The sequence below is a fragment of the Nycticebus coucang genome, chromosome 1 (assembly GCF_027406575.1).
Source record: "Nycticebus coucang isolate mNycCou1 chromosome 1, mNycCou1.pri, whole genome shotgun sequence".
NCBI classification, from domain to species: domain Eukaryota; kingdom Metazoa; phylum Chordata; class Mammalia; order Primates; family Lorisidae; genus Nycticebus; species Nycticebus coucang.
Genome location: NC_069780.1, coordinates 88927247 through 88942841, shown reverse-complemented (window position 1 = coordinate 88942841; position 15595 = coordinate 88927247). Strand labels below are relative to the sequence as shown.

Here is a 15595-nt window from a genome sequence, read left to right as displayed (position 1 = left end):
TATAGAGAAAGGGGAATTGTTCGCACAAATTCCCACTTGTGATTTCTAAATACAGAATATATAGGCACTCACTTATACCAACAGGGACATATTTCTCATTTAATTATTATATGCGACATATGAAAGAAAGGCCACAGTAAAAACCTTTTATTTTACATTGCATTTTTATTTTCCATTCCTTGATGTAAGGTAAGCTTGAATAATTGGAATATGTTTACACAGATACTTTTATGCATACATAGGCGTATAGGAATAGAATAAGAAGGAGGCTGATCATGCTATTCTTTCAGAGTAAATATTAAATGAAATAATTGTTTCTTGCATGAAGTTCTTTTCTGTTTAAACAGGAGAAAGATGACAATTTCACAAGGTATTTGTTGCTACATTCCACTCGATTTAAATCAGTATTTATGAAATGATTTCGTGAGAAAATTTTCAGTATTATGCAAGGAGAAAGTATTTCTCCAGAGAAACAGACTGAATGGTGTGTCCATCATCTCAGTTTCCACGGGACTCTCTGTCACCTCTGGTTCTGTCTCTGTTTCTGTCCATCTCTGTCTCTATCTCTATCTAGAGGAAGATTTGTTTTAAGGGAGTGGCACAGACAATCATGGGTGGACTGTCAAGTCCAAAGTCTATTGAGCTGGGCTGCCAACAGGAAATTCAGGGTAAGAGTTGATGCCATCGTCTTGAGTCCAAAATCCACAGATCCGACCAATGGGTTGGAAACTCAGAAAGGAGATATTGTAGTCTTCAGTCTTAAACTTGCAGGGCAGGGTAGACACACAAGCAGGATTTCCATGGTGAAGCCTTAAGACAAAATACCTTATTTTTTAGGAAACCTGTCTTTGCTCTAATGGCTTTCAGTTGACCGGAAGAGGCCCGTACACGTAAGGATGGTAATCTGTTTTACTTAAAGTCCCTGATTACAAACGTTAATCACCTCCACAAGCACCTTCACAGCAACATCCACACTTATGTTTAACCAAACAACTGTTTACCACAGGCTAGCCAAGCTGACATGTGAAATCAACCATCACATCTTCTTATTTCTTGTAACCGAGGACTAGGTTTAATTGGTGTTTCTAGTCCCTAGAATCCCAGTATAGTGCCTTACACATGACAGATGGTCAAAAACATTCTTATTTATTAGGACTTTTACAAACATTTCAATGCTGGGAGCCTTGGCTGTTGATTCATTGGTGCGTTCTCGAAGTTTAAAAATGCACACACATACATCTAATTCTCTCCCACTGTTCTCCTTGCTTTACAGTTCCCACTAAACCACATTCTTCTTTCAGGGTGTTTGTGAAACATGTTTTATAGAATAATTTATCATTGAATGGGTTCAAGGTAAATAAAACTTCATGGGTCTATTAATTCAGGATCATAAGATCAAAAGGTCCTTTGCAGACACACTGTGTACAGTAGTTTGGGTTTCTAGTTTATTAGTTTAGAAGAGAGATCTCTTGAGCACAAGTGAACAAATGAATCTTTTGCAATCATTTTTTCTCATTAAATCAAACTAAACATGAATACCACATTTTTTAGATTCATACTCAAGAGAGTAAATAGTAGCACAATTCCCAAAATATTGATCAGTAATATTTAGATAAAACTGATATATTTAGAATACAAACTAGTCCATCAGACCTCTCAGAAGGAGCTATTTGCTTGTTCTAAATAAAAATTCAGTTTTGGTGCAATGTCAGATTACATTAGGTTTCAGCTTTCTATAGTGAGTTGGGGAGACTTTATACAACAATATGTCAGGTTTCATTCCTTCTTTTTTTTCTTCCTGTCAAGTAGCTCTACTAAGTGGGATTCTCGCTACATTTATCCTACTTGCATACATGATTTCATCTTCTCACCTAGAGTATGAACTTTAAGCAAATAGAATTCTATTCCAGACTTATGGGTTTGAGGTTCAAACTGAAATGAGTTTAAAAAACTGTTTAAAATACAGGCTCAAGAATGAGAAGCTTTTCTAAAATTACCGTATCAACTTTTTTACTCTTGTGGTTTTCCAGTACCCTTATCTATCACTCTTTTAAATCTTTAACACTTCTAACTCAGTGACTATCTTTATTTTTTGTAGATCCTAGCTACTTTCCTTCACACGTACAATGGTATTATTCTTTACTGGATGCTACAAGTTAAAGAACTCTAAAGAAAATCGACTGGGTTTTATTAGGTCTTATAGTGTGGAATGTGACGTTTCTAATCCTGGTTTTAACATTAACTTAAATGATAATGAACTATATAACTGAATACACTATGTACTTTTTTGCAGGAAGTCTGATGTCAATCTCCTTTAAAATGTTTTATGCTTGTTTTCATGTTGATCTTTAGGTTTAGATTGTCTCCCAGCAAATCCATCATCAATATTCAATAAAATAATCAATAGAAGAACATAAAAAAGATGCTTTCTGCATTTAGAGTTTCTGCATACCAAAAGAATTTTACATTTATAAATAACCGCTATTAGTATTCTATTAAAACGCTACTTGCACGTAGATGCAGGCTGTCTGTAGCGTTCAGAATATTTAAGTACTGAGAAATTGAAACTGAGGTTAGAAATGGGGAAAGTCAAGGGTTTCCATTCCTGTCTCTGCTGGTGATCTCCTTTAATCAAACAAGGCAGACTGCAGGATGTTCATCAATTCCCTTAGAGTTGCCTCCACTCTCTCTTTTCAGCATTTCACTCTGTCTTTTATCTAATTATTACTTCTCCAAACATGGTCCATAAAAATAGTTATTAAACCCTATCCCCTTTACATGATACAGGAGATTGATTTCATTATGTAACCAGCGAAAGACCTTTTGAATTCAACCCCGTTGTGTATTTCAGAAAAGTAATAGAAATGTTTCCCCACTCATTCTTTTCTCAGTGGGTCTCTATTAAAACATGGCTTACCTTACAATGAGTTATAGAATGATAAAAATTTCAGCTTTTGCTTCTTAGTGGTTACAATGATATCCTGCAAAGAGCTTCCTAAAGAGAGTAACGTAAACTCTTTCTAAATATTCTTTAGAAGATGACTCTACAGATTTCAAAGGAAGGAAATCTGTGAGCTTGGTCTTTGATATCCTGGATTTAAACAGATCGCCAATGTTTTTTTAAATGTCACACTGTTTTACAGTTCTCATATTGTGTCTCCATTAAACCTCAGTAGGTGAGCCCAATGGAGGGACAACAATGAGAAAGTTTACGATTTGTGCAACAGCGCTGTAATGGAGATGTGTACAACATTATTAATTGAGTCAGGTAACTTTATCCAAAGAAGAATATTAAGTCTTCTTTATGAAATTATTGATAAGAATAATGGAAGCAGTTCCATTCATGTAAATAGAAAAAGAAACTGTGACCATTCATGTAAATAACTTGCTCAATCCATTGCCAACATTTTTATGTGAGTAATAGGGACCCATTTACACACATTCAAAAATGCATTCCATGCACCTTAGAAAGAAATCTGCTTAAGATTATTTGGATTTTTCAATAGAAATTGTTTAAGGGTATAATTGAAGAGTTTACCTGATGGAAAAAAATGTTGATATAGATATCTTTAAACATCAAAAAAGTTTTACTTGAGATTTATAAAATTACTCAAATCTATCTTATTATAGCTGTGACTTGATACTTTATTATGCTTAAAGAAAAAAAGTTACACCAAGTCTTCTGGTCAAATATTTACTTTTATTCACAAAATAGTACCTATCTGTGCTTTTTTCCCCAAAGTTATATATTTGCATGATAAAAATAAAATAATTTAAAAGAGCATATGATTAATATATTTGTTTCTTTCTTTATACCTCCCTGTATACCTTCCCACCTATACAATCAATTACTACATTTAATTACTTTAATTACTTTAAATAATCTTCTCAGGAGTGATATTTCTTGAATAATGATTAAATATTTTCTGCTGGTTTTCATCTATAAAAGATAATAGTTTCACTTATACAACTTCTAATTTTTTTTCCTTTAAAAAATTTTCTTCTAAAATTTTTAAAGATGCTTTTAAAAATAGATCTTTTTTCACTTTGTGTTAATTAGTTAAAAACAACAAAAACTATCTAACTACAAATTATTTAGCTAGTTCCCTTTCACCACATAATTGTAAGATCTCAAATGTAAGCTTCTTTGTAATTATAATCAACCAAGAAAAATATAAATTATATTGAAATTAGTTTTAAAGAACATTGGCCTAAAGAGTTACTCCGTATGGAACCAATTTATGTGTGAATTACAATAAAATTTAAATATAGAAATATATATAATTACTCTGGAAACAGACTTTTGATTTTTTAAAGATAAATCCATTGCACTTTAATTTTTTTCAATCAGTAAAAGTCTTGCAAAATATATTAAGCCTAAAACTTACATCTTCAACATAAGGCACTTTTGTGCTGGCCAATATGGGAAATGGAAGAACTCGGTCAAAATGACATGGCACCATCTGCTTAGGGAGATGATGTGCTACAGAAAAAAGTTCAGTTTTTAAGTGATTATACTGTACTGAACTAAACGTAAATCATCCAGAACTCATAAGCACAACTCAATTTATTATTCTATTCAACTTTTCCTAGTTATGAGGCAGAGCGTGATAGTCACAGAGAAGTCCTACCGTATATAAAAGCAATAAAAAACCTGTTTCGTTCTTCAACTAAGGTTTCCCAAAAGGGAAATGAGTAGAATGTATGTTACTGGAACTCATATGTCATCACTAAACATAGAAATAAACATGTAAAAGGAGTAGGGAACTTTTATCTGTTTTTCCATCTTATTTCATGGTTCGATCTTTTCCTTGAAAGTTTGTTTTCTTTTACTATAATTGTAAAGATGATAAATACAAAGCATCAAAGTAAACTAAATACAACTACTTCCATTTAAAATGTCTTTTGAAAATGAAAATTTTTCACAGACCTCACTTCTGTGTTTTCTTATATTATTAAAGAAAATATAGGTTTTTTAAATAATCAATAGCCATGCCTTTGATAATTAGTCCAGCAAAGGAATACATTCCAGAAGATGGATATTTCCACTGAAGTAACAAATCAGTATATATACATGAGTGTTAGTTCTTGGGTCCAAGGTTTAAAGGCTACATTAACAAACTATCCCACTTTTCAAAATAAGAAAAAAGCTGACTATCCAGCTGTCAGAAGAATTGTACAGGGAGATGTGTATTTGGGGCATCAAAGCATGATTGAATGTCCTGATTGTGATACTTAATAATATTCATGGCGATGCCATGATTATAAGGAGTTTCTCCTTATTTTAAGAAAGCTTCCCATAAGTACAACCTGTATGTGCGTATGCATGGGGTCAGTTAACTCTACAGGTTATGTGGTAATGACTTTCTTACTCTTATTTCTTTTCTTGGAAAACTAGCTTAGTAATATTGCTTTGTAAATCAATTTTAAAAGAGTACAATTTCTCCTATGGAAATAACATCATTGTGTTAAGGAACAATATTAAGCACGCTTAATTTGTTAATTCCATCTATCCCCAATAGATTTTTTTTTCTTTTGTGACAGATTCTCCCTCGTTTCCCTGGGTAGAGTGCCATGGCATTAGCTTAGCTGACAGCAACCTTAAAATCTTGGGTTCAAGCAATCCTCCTACTTCAGCCTCCTGAATAGCAGGGACCTATCACATTGCCCTGCTAATTTTTCTGTTTTTAGTAGAGATGGGGTCTCACTCTTGCTCAGCCTGGTCTCAAACTCCTGAAGCTCAATGTATCTTCTCTCCTCACTCTCCTAGAGTGCTAGGTTTACAGGCATGAGCCACTGTGCCCCTCCTCCACATTAGGTTTTAATCAGGTTGACCCATTATGAACCTTCAAGTTCCATGTAATTTATGTTTACTTATATGCCATAGTTGTATTATTTCCTTTAGTACTATGTTAGTTTCAATTCAAAGCCTTTTTGTCAACCTCCATTTACTGGTTCTTTGACCTACTGTTAGCTCTGAGGTTTTTGTATTTAATTTGTTCTCCCCAATGTTCTGATGTATGCCTTTCCCAACACATATGACATGCCTGCCCCTCCAATTCTGGCCCCTGGACCAGACCCTAGCCAGGATTTCAACTTTTTTTTTTTTTTTTTTAAATAAAGACAGAGTCTCACTGTACCACCCTCAGGTAGAGTGCCGGGGCGTCACACGGCTCACAGCAACCTCTAACTCTTGGGCTTATGCGATTCTCTTGCCTCAGCCTCCTGAGCAGCTGGGACTACAGGCGCCCACCACAACGCCCGGCTATTTTTTTTGTTGTTGTTGCAGTTTGGCCAGGGCTGAGTTTGAACCCGCCACCCTCGGCATATGGGGCCGGCGCTCTACTCACTGAGCCACAGGCGCCGCCCGGATTTCAACTTTTTTTTACAAGAAGCAGAAGACCAGGACAGTGACTGTCTGGTCTTACACTTGTAAGAATGTTCTTCTCTTATGTTCACTAGGAGTTTCAAATTTAACACTCTACAGTTTTCTTTTTTTTAACCAGCTGTTCTTACCCGAATCAATATTTTTATAAGCCAGTATAACATTTTAAATTTAAACAGAGCTGAAATAATTCAGATAACTTTGTTTTCTCATAAACAATGGACAAAATTCTAATGTAATTTCTGCCATTTCCATATGAGGAAATGATAAAAAGTCAGAAGATTTGCTCAGTCACAAAACTACTAAAGGACAAATAGAAAGGGGGAAAAAAAATCTCCTTACTCTGTATGAAACAATCATGTCACATTTAAAGTAACTCTCCAAAGCTCTTAAACATGCACAACCAACTTCTGCACAAGCTATTTGTAAATTAGGAAAAAAAATTTGTATCAAAAACAAGTAAGTTATTATAGCTTTCTTAAAATGTAGTTCATACAGAATTTTCTATATGAAAATAACTGGTGCATGTATCAACTACTTGACCTTTTCAAATGTGGTTGTATTTAATCCTCACAATAATTCTAAGAGATAGATAATATTACTATATTCATTTTGCGATGGGGTAATCAAGGCTTAAAAGGAATATTTACATGGCTAATATAAATGTACAGTCGGACATTACATCAAGGTCTGGTTGACCTACGAGTCAACTTTGTTTAACCTAATACACCATCTCTAAATAAGAAGAAAGCCATCCTCATTAGTTTATAATAGCCCAGCGTCATCAGCTCTGTTTTTATTGTGTCAAGGAATGATCTAAATATATTGGCAATTTATTAAAAGTACAGACAAAAATTTAATGTATCCTTTGCACCTTTTATATTCCAAAATCAAAATCATTCTACAGGACAGTGTTCCATGATAACATAAGTTAAGGCACACACAGCCTCTAAATTGCCATGACTACCTATGCTTTGACTAATATATGAAAGACTATTTGTGATATTTATAAATGAAATAGCAAATAGCATGTGAAAAATTGAATATACCTCATTTTCAGAAAAAAATGTATTGCTTGGGTTATAAGAAGTGATCTCAATTAAAAAGTATGAAAATACTTTAATCTCAGTGCCTTTTAAAAAGGACAAATGAAGAAAATATTCATTGCCATTAACTTGTTGATCCACTATTATAAGACTTTTTTTTCTTTCTTTCTTTTTTTTTTTTTTTAGTTTTTGGCCAGGGCTGCATTTGAACCCTCCACCTCCGGCATACAGGGCTGGCACCCTACCCCTTTGAGCCACAGGCGCCACCCTGTAAGACTTATTTTTTAAGATTGCAAAACGAGATTTAAAAAACAATATATCTAGCATGCTCACAATTAGCTCAGCCTTAATTTTATATGCAAATATGTGTGTATTTGTGTTTATAATACACACCTATGCATATACACACTATTATTTTAGTACACTTAAGAATAGTATATATATTTTGACACAACATAAAAATTATACAGCTATGGTCCAAAGGAACCCTTGTATTATTCTCCTAGATCTGTGACAAATTGAAGAGTATTTATGTTCTATTACATTTGATAAAGTGAACACTATTTATTCCATTATTTCATTATTTGCTTTTGGATTTAATAAGTTTGAGAGAGTTAAAGCTTTTGTTAAAAATAAACATAAAAGAAAGAAAAATTGAAAGGAGCGAGAAGGAAAGCTAGAAAAGAAAAGAGCGTGAAATCAGTGCTTCTTAAACTCTCTGTGGGAAAGGATTACTTTGATTGTTGCACAATTTATTTTTCTTTTTTAAAAACAGTAGGTAGTTTTCACTACATGAAATCCTCCAGGCAAATTTGACAGCACTTTAACCAGAAAGGTCCACTGATCACACACATGGATATTGTGGCGATGTCGAACTACTATGAAAGGTTCTCTATGGTTATTTTCAATTTCTATGCTATCTTCAGCTTGGTGACAGGGGAGTAACACCTTGCAGCTCACAGTTCCATTAGTGCTACTCCACAATTCCGTTTCTCAGCGACTCTGGATGACACGGCATAGTGTTTCATTCACATCACTTTTTGATTCTTATTTTTACTAAAATGAGTTAGATTTGAACATGTGTTTACCGAGCAATTACTGTAATTTGGTCATTGTGTTTAGAACATGTAGAATTATAAGGATAGCAAAAGCTAACATTGTAATTGGGAAGGATAGTGTATGATTCAATGCCAAGTTTTTTGACATAAAATACTGTGAAAGTTTCAATTCTGTGAAAGTTCAGACAAGAGGAAAATCAGTAAAACACACAGCAGTTAGAGACGCATTATGTAAGTGTTAGAAATGTAGCTGCCAATGTAGGTTAAAGAGAATTTGATTAATAAATGTGGGAAGTGCTTACCATTACCTGTGGATAGTCATAGATTTTATATAACATGTTAAGGAGAGAATTCTAGCTAAAAGAGAAGATATTAATTGAAAAACAATGAAGGTAATATATATTTGTAGTAAGAATTTTTAAAAATGAATGACAATTACTTTGTACAAAAGGGGAGCTCTTGGAAAGAATAATTGGAAGGAAATTCTATAGAAAGCAGAAAGGGTTGTGTTGATTGCCTTTCCTGTTTCCTCTGACACAATCTTTATGCATTGTTTGTGGCATTAAAAAACAGGGAGAGTAGACCTTGAGAAACTGGCCATCAAGGGAACCACATGTCAAACCAATTTTCAATTACTAACAAGTGGGAGGGGGCTTTTCCGCTGTCTTAGGAACCTGTTGGGGAGAGAGGCATAAAGGTGGCACAGCGCCTATCAGTGAGGGAACCAAATCTTCAGTGTCTCTGCAAGTTTTCAGACTTCAAGGCTCAGATTCAATTGTTTGTTAAAACACCAAATCTCTCACCTCCTTTTCTTAACCCCTATGGGGTACCTCTCCAGGAGGGTCCAGGTTAACACTCCCGGGTGGCTCCCCGGTGCAGCCTAATTCAGTGCTAATTATGGCTTCAGAAAAGCCAAGGTTCAGACTTTAGTTTTCTGCTCTATTTCCTTTACATTAAATTTCTCTGCAACCTGATTGCTTACTTGCTAATAGGGTTAGATGACATGCAAAGATTAATCTATCTGTGCCGTTCACCAGGCTTTCTTCCTTCCATCTTCTTTCCAAAAAAAAATCAGTGAAAGAACAGTAATTCAGTGCTTAAGTCGGGTGTATAGATTTTAGGTCATTTTCTTTTCTGCATATAAATTTCTGTATTCTTCATAGTACTAATGCCCATTTGGTTCCATTCACACCTGTTTATATTACACTCTGCGTTGGTCATCCAGATTACGCAGAGATTCAGAGAACAGCTTTTCTTTTTATCCGAGAGAACCCTGACTCCTTGTGCTTCCTTATCCTGCTTATTCCATGTTTCATCCACTCATCCTCCTAGGCCTGTCATTCCTCACATAATTACGTTTATATGTTTACTTTTTTGTTCTCAAAAGACAGGGTATTTTACATCTCAACTGCACTTTTGTTCCATGTATAGGTAGAGAAAGGGTTTTCATTGCCAACTTTATTCTTTATTACTTTACTGTTCAATAGTATATTATTTTATGACATTGCTTCATTTTTTTGAGACTTCCCTAATGTATGTGGACCTTATAATCGATCTCTCTTCATCTGTCTGTGTATGTGAGCGCAAGTTTTTCACCCTTTCTTTGGTGTATTTCTCTGCGTAATTATACTTTCTTGTTCTACATAGTATCTCCATCTGAAATGCTCCTTCAATCATTTTTTTTTTTTTTTCCTGAAAGGGGATAGAAGGAAGATAGCTTGGTGAATGGTGAAGCCATAGATTAATCTCTGGGTGTCACTGGACCATAATAGCAATTAGGGGACCAGAACAGTTGAGTTTTCAGAGGAATTTAATGTAAAGTAAACAAAGCAGAAAACTGAAGTCTGAACCTTTCCTGAAGCAATAATTAACAAACAGAAGATAAAGCAGCCACACAGTCAGAAAGAATGTAGCTAACAGGACTAAAATGATAGCTAAGGCAGGGAGGGATACTAGAACAGCATTAACACCAATTTTTTCTGCAAATGTACATATGGTAAATGTCTCTGACTTTACAGTTCAAATGGTCTTTTTCTCCTAGCATAAAAACAACCAAAAACATTATTTAAATAAATGGGTATAGTTGTGTTTTGACACACCTTTGTGTATGAAAATTTGAATTTCATTTAATGTTTATAAGTCACCAAATTGCATTTTTTAAAATTTTTTTCACCATTGAAAGATGCAGAAAATATTCTTAGCTCCTGAACCATACATAGGCCGTTGGTTGACCTGTTTGCTGACCCTTGCCTTACAAGAACGAAAGAACATTTCATGAGGAATGAGTGTGTGAAGCAGCCAAATACTGCAGAATTTGTAAGCAATTTGAGACCAGGGATTCTGTCATATTCACGTTTTTATTTTCAATCATTGCTTTGGACAATATTGTTTACCTTGCAAGTGCTCAATAAATGCTTGGCAACAAGAACTAAATAAAGACAAACCGTTGGGATTCTGATCTTACAGGTGACTTTGAAACTATCTCCTTTGAAAGAGATAATATCGTGAAAGCCAGTTTTGGAATATGATCAATTTAGAGTGAGAGGACTGGAAATGAAAGTAACATTCCAGAAAGGTTGTTCCATATCTGAGGAGAATTATAATAGATAGTTGGAAGAGTAGGCAGATGATTCCAATCAATGTTGTCATAAAGTTTGTTGTCATGAAATATGGAAATGATCAAAGGGAATAAGTTATGAACTAGTATTTTCTTTTTCTTATTGACTCTCATTTTTTTAGTCCTAATATCTTATTAGTTCATTTTGTTCTAATGGTAGTACACATTTCTATAAAAAGTGATTGAATGATAGACTTTTATGTAATTCCTGACGAATTTCCTCATCAGCATGTTTTAATCTTATTTTTCATCTCTGGTATTTCTGTTGTCTTTTTATCCCCATTAAATTCTTAATTCATGTGAAAAACAATCTTCCAGTATTCCCATTCATAGAAATAAATATTAATATATGGAATCTAAAAAAAAATCAGAGGGCTATTGTAAAATAGGACATAATAGACTACAATTAGAAATAAGGGGAATAAAACAAAGAAAAAAACCTCAGGGTCACTGTCAGGAAACTTTTAATGGCTTTGTAAAAATGATTAGAAGTCTAGTCAGGGATGTCTTATGGGAAGAGCATACAAATGGAAAATAATTCCCAGCAGAGCAGTTTATTTTACTGTTGAATAGTTTTGTAGCAAACAAAGGGGTGGATTTTGCTCCTGGTTCAGCAATTGTTTGGCTGACAGTTATGTGTCAGGTCACTCACATGTCTCATTATCTTGGCAGGATTCGTGGGGAGCTTTTACAAACATCCCAGAATTTGTGAACAACTTCCCTGTGTTCTTAGCCTTTCACTATCCCGAGGTCCCATTTTTCCCACCTCTTCGAGCCTCTGAAGTACATATTTTATGTAGTGTTTATTTCTCATAAAATAGGCTTCTTGCCAAGGTCATTTGTAGGCTTCTGAAGAAAAGTTTGACATTCAAAGTGAATTAATCAAATCATGGTAATTGACATAGAAAACAGTGTTTCAGTAGGGATTAATGAATGAACCACAGTCCTGTACTGTACTGTGAGCTGAGGGTGGACTCCTGTCTCCAGGTCTGTGCTATCTCGTCAAGGGTGTCATGAATGTTACTCAGGTTGAGGCCACAGGAAGTCACCTATAGTGGTTATGGCACATTCTACGAAATGAAATTCATTTCATAACTCCAGAGCTACCATACATTGAGTGCTTAGTTTTGAGGGAAGTTTTGTTTTGTTTGTTTTTTTTCTCCCATATTGGAAGCCTGAATTTCTATTTAGAAGGTAACACTGTTGTTCTCTTCCTAAATCTCCTAATACTGATTGGAGATTAAAAATTAGTGCACACTCTAGAGCCTTCCCGAATTAGATCTGAAGTTTGGAGAACACAAGCAGCAAACCACACACTGAATATCTCATTGCAAAGTGCTCTCTGATAGTGACATTATTTTCCATACTTTATGTAAACAGAAAACCCACCTGTAATCATTGTGCCGCCAGAGGAGAGTGTTCTGTAGAGTTACTAAAAGCAGAACGTGACATGTCTGTCACGTTCTAAAACTAAAAGCAGAACTGACATGTCAGTTATTACTTTTAAGTAAAAATAAATAGTATGATAAAAGCAGTATTGATTTTGTTTCACGTAGTAAGTACATGTGCTGAAAGAGAGCTCTGATGAGAGACTGTTGTTATATGAGGTAGAGAAGAAATTATGTATTGTTCTAATTTAGCTTAGAAGATAATAACTCCAGTACACAGATCAATGAAATTAGACATTAGTTATTAATGATAATTTCCAAATAATGTCAAATGAAACGCTTGAATAATTGTTTATCAAAATAATATGTCAAATGAAACGCTTGTATAATTGTTTATCATTATATCGTGTGCTTATCATCACACATACATTTTATGTACAATTTAACAAATCTGGTTTTTGGTTTTTAACAGTAAGTAATATTCTATTGAATACAAGAAAAACATACAATCTTAAATCATGAACTAAATTATACTTTGTTCCTTGTGATGCATCTGTCAGCCTGAATCACAGAAGCTTAAGTATCCATTCAACAATTGTTTATGGTATTGACAAGATGAAGGGAAGGAAGAAATAGAGGATATTATTTTGGCCTCATTTATAACCATCTAACAAAAACTATACAAAACAATATGAAAACTAAACAACTAGAGGCAACTCTAAAGTAAAAAAACAGGATAAAAAGCCTTGGGAAGATGGAGAGATATTGTTTAATTTGATTTTGACATTAAATTACAAACGTAAATAATCATTGTGAATAAATACCTTATTATAGTTTCTCTAAGCTTCTGATTCACCACAAATTAGAAGATTCCTGCTATCATTTCCAGAGGATTCTGTGACTTTTGACAAGGTCACAGATGTACTATGGGGACAGCTGTATTTGATAAGCTCTGAATATACTTCAGTGTGACATTTGTTAAAAAGATAAGAGACGAGGATAACTTAGGGAAAAACGGACTTTCTGAAGTTGCTGAGTCAAAAACAAGTAATAAAAAATGAAAGAACTGCCTTTCACTAGAAAAAGAAGTAATTAAGGGCAAAAAATTATTTTAAAGAGATTTCATTTATTATTGATTTCTATACATGTTTAATGAACATGAATTTGCTATCGATATCTACTAGTTTATTTGTAAATGTGCACATATTTAGCATTTGATGCTGAAACTAGTAAAGCATCAAACATTAATTTTACCTATGATACTGTTGTGCCAGGTTATTCTTTAAGAAATAAATCTCATTTATTATTTTCTACATTACAGGATGAAGTCTGTCCCAAAGCTGAGGGAGATGAAGTTCAGAGGTGTGTGTGGGCATCTGCTGTTAATGTCAAAGACAAGTTCATTTATGTTGCACAGCCAACCTTGGACAGAGTCCTTATTGTTGATGTGCAATCCCAAAAAGTCATTCAGGTATGAACTATTACAGTTTTGAAAGTAGATCCTTAAAAAGTTTATGTTAATGCAAGAGTATTTACTGGGGGATTTGTACATTGCATTTGACTGTCATTGACAATATGTTTCATTAGTGGAATAACTAGAAAATGACTCTCTTCTTTTAAAACACTCCTCTCTGCTATTGAGCCAAATGAATTAAGGCAGTAATATAAATATCTTTTGGTTTCAAAAATGTTATTCATAATTTCAATATCTTTTGTTTTCAAAAAATTTCATATTAACATCATCATATTAACGTGACACAAATCACTGTCATAGTTTTTTTTTTTTTTTTTAATTTGGCCGGGGCTGGGTTTGAACCCGCCACCTCCGGCATATGGGACCGGCGCCCTACCCGCTGAGCCACAGGCGCCGCCCACTGTCATAGTTTTTTATTCTGTTTAGAGCTAGGGAGGCCTAGTCAGAGGGCCTAAGGTATTCCTAATCATCATAAAATAATTAGAATTAATTTTTTTTTAATTTGGTGATTAGTGAAAGCCAAGACAATAGTAGGCTTCTCTAGATAAATGTACCTTAGTAGAATTTACTACATAGTAGCAAAATAAGTAATGTAATAGGGGTTAATGATAAAGATAACAATCTCTAAGAAACATTGCTGTGGTTGTCTTTTCATAATGCTCTTACTTCCTATTTCAAATTTGAGCCACCAACTATTTCAGCTCTTGCTCTTTACTTGGACTAAGTTGCACAGCAACCAAGGAGGGGTGCAGGACCCCCCCACCCCTGCCAGGCCATCTGCCCCAAGATTTTGGACCTTCAATTATTTTATCTATTGCTCTCAACTCAGAGGAAATAAACTGCAATAGCTTTGTGAGATGTGCACAATTTGTTAAATGGGAATATGTTTTAAAATAACTCTAACAGTTTTTCTCTGCTTTCACACCACAACCATAATCAACACAGAAGACTTCTGTAATTTCAAAATATGTGTGAGTTTCTCCCTACAAGCAAGCAGGCCCTCAGTTCTGCCACAGACCCAATTTCAGAACTATATACCTAGAGATACGGCCAGTCAGATCCCATGGGTTGAGGAATCAGTCTCACAGGCCTGCCCCCCACTTCTGACATCAGTAGCAACTTTGGGCCTCCAGAATTACTGAAAACCAGCTTTGAGTTGGGGATCCCATGACATCGTCCTTGAGTTCAATTAATTTGCTAGAGTGGCTCACAGAACTCGGGAAATGATTAAGCTCATGGGCTTAGTATAGGGTAATGCAAAGGACCCAGGCTAAGATTATTCACTGGGCAAGGTATGACAGAAGGGGTACAAAGTGCCACACCCTCCCTGCATGTGTCACCCTCCAGGAACCATTACGTGGTCTGTTATCTCTGGACACTCTCTGAACCCAGATTTTTTTTTAATGAGGGTTTCATTACATGGGCATAATTGACATCCCTGTACAAATGTAATTGAATAAAAAGGATATCGGGCTATAGTAATAGATGGAGGAAACCCACGAAGCCATCCCTTCAAATTCTTCTGGCCTCTCTCTGCAGCATTTGTTACTACAGGGTTGGGACAGGACTCTTTCTGGAATGAGGGTCTTATGAACCAACAATCAGATTAGAGTCCTGCCTTAGGCAG

General features: G+C 34.7%; 1 protein-coding gene across 4 annotated transcripts in view; it reads left to right on the top strand.

The window, feature by feature from the left end:
- Window positions 1–15595, top strand: part of FSTL5 (follistatin like 5) — a 778095-nt gene that overhangs the window by 666446 nt on the left and 96054 nt on the right. For all 4 annotated transcript variants that reach the window (XM_053583841.1, XM_053583826.1, XM_053583835.1 and 1 more), the window contains one exon: window positions 13816–13965. In XM_053583841.1, coding sequence (XP_053439816.1) covers window positions 13816–13965 — 150 coding nt within the window. The remainder of the gene's footprint in view (window positions 1–13815; window positions 13966–15595) is intronic.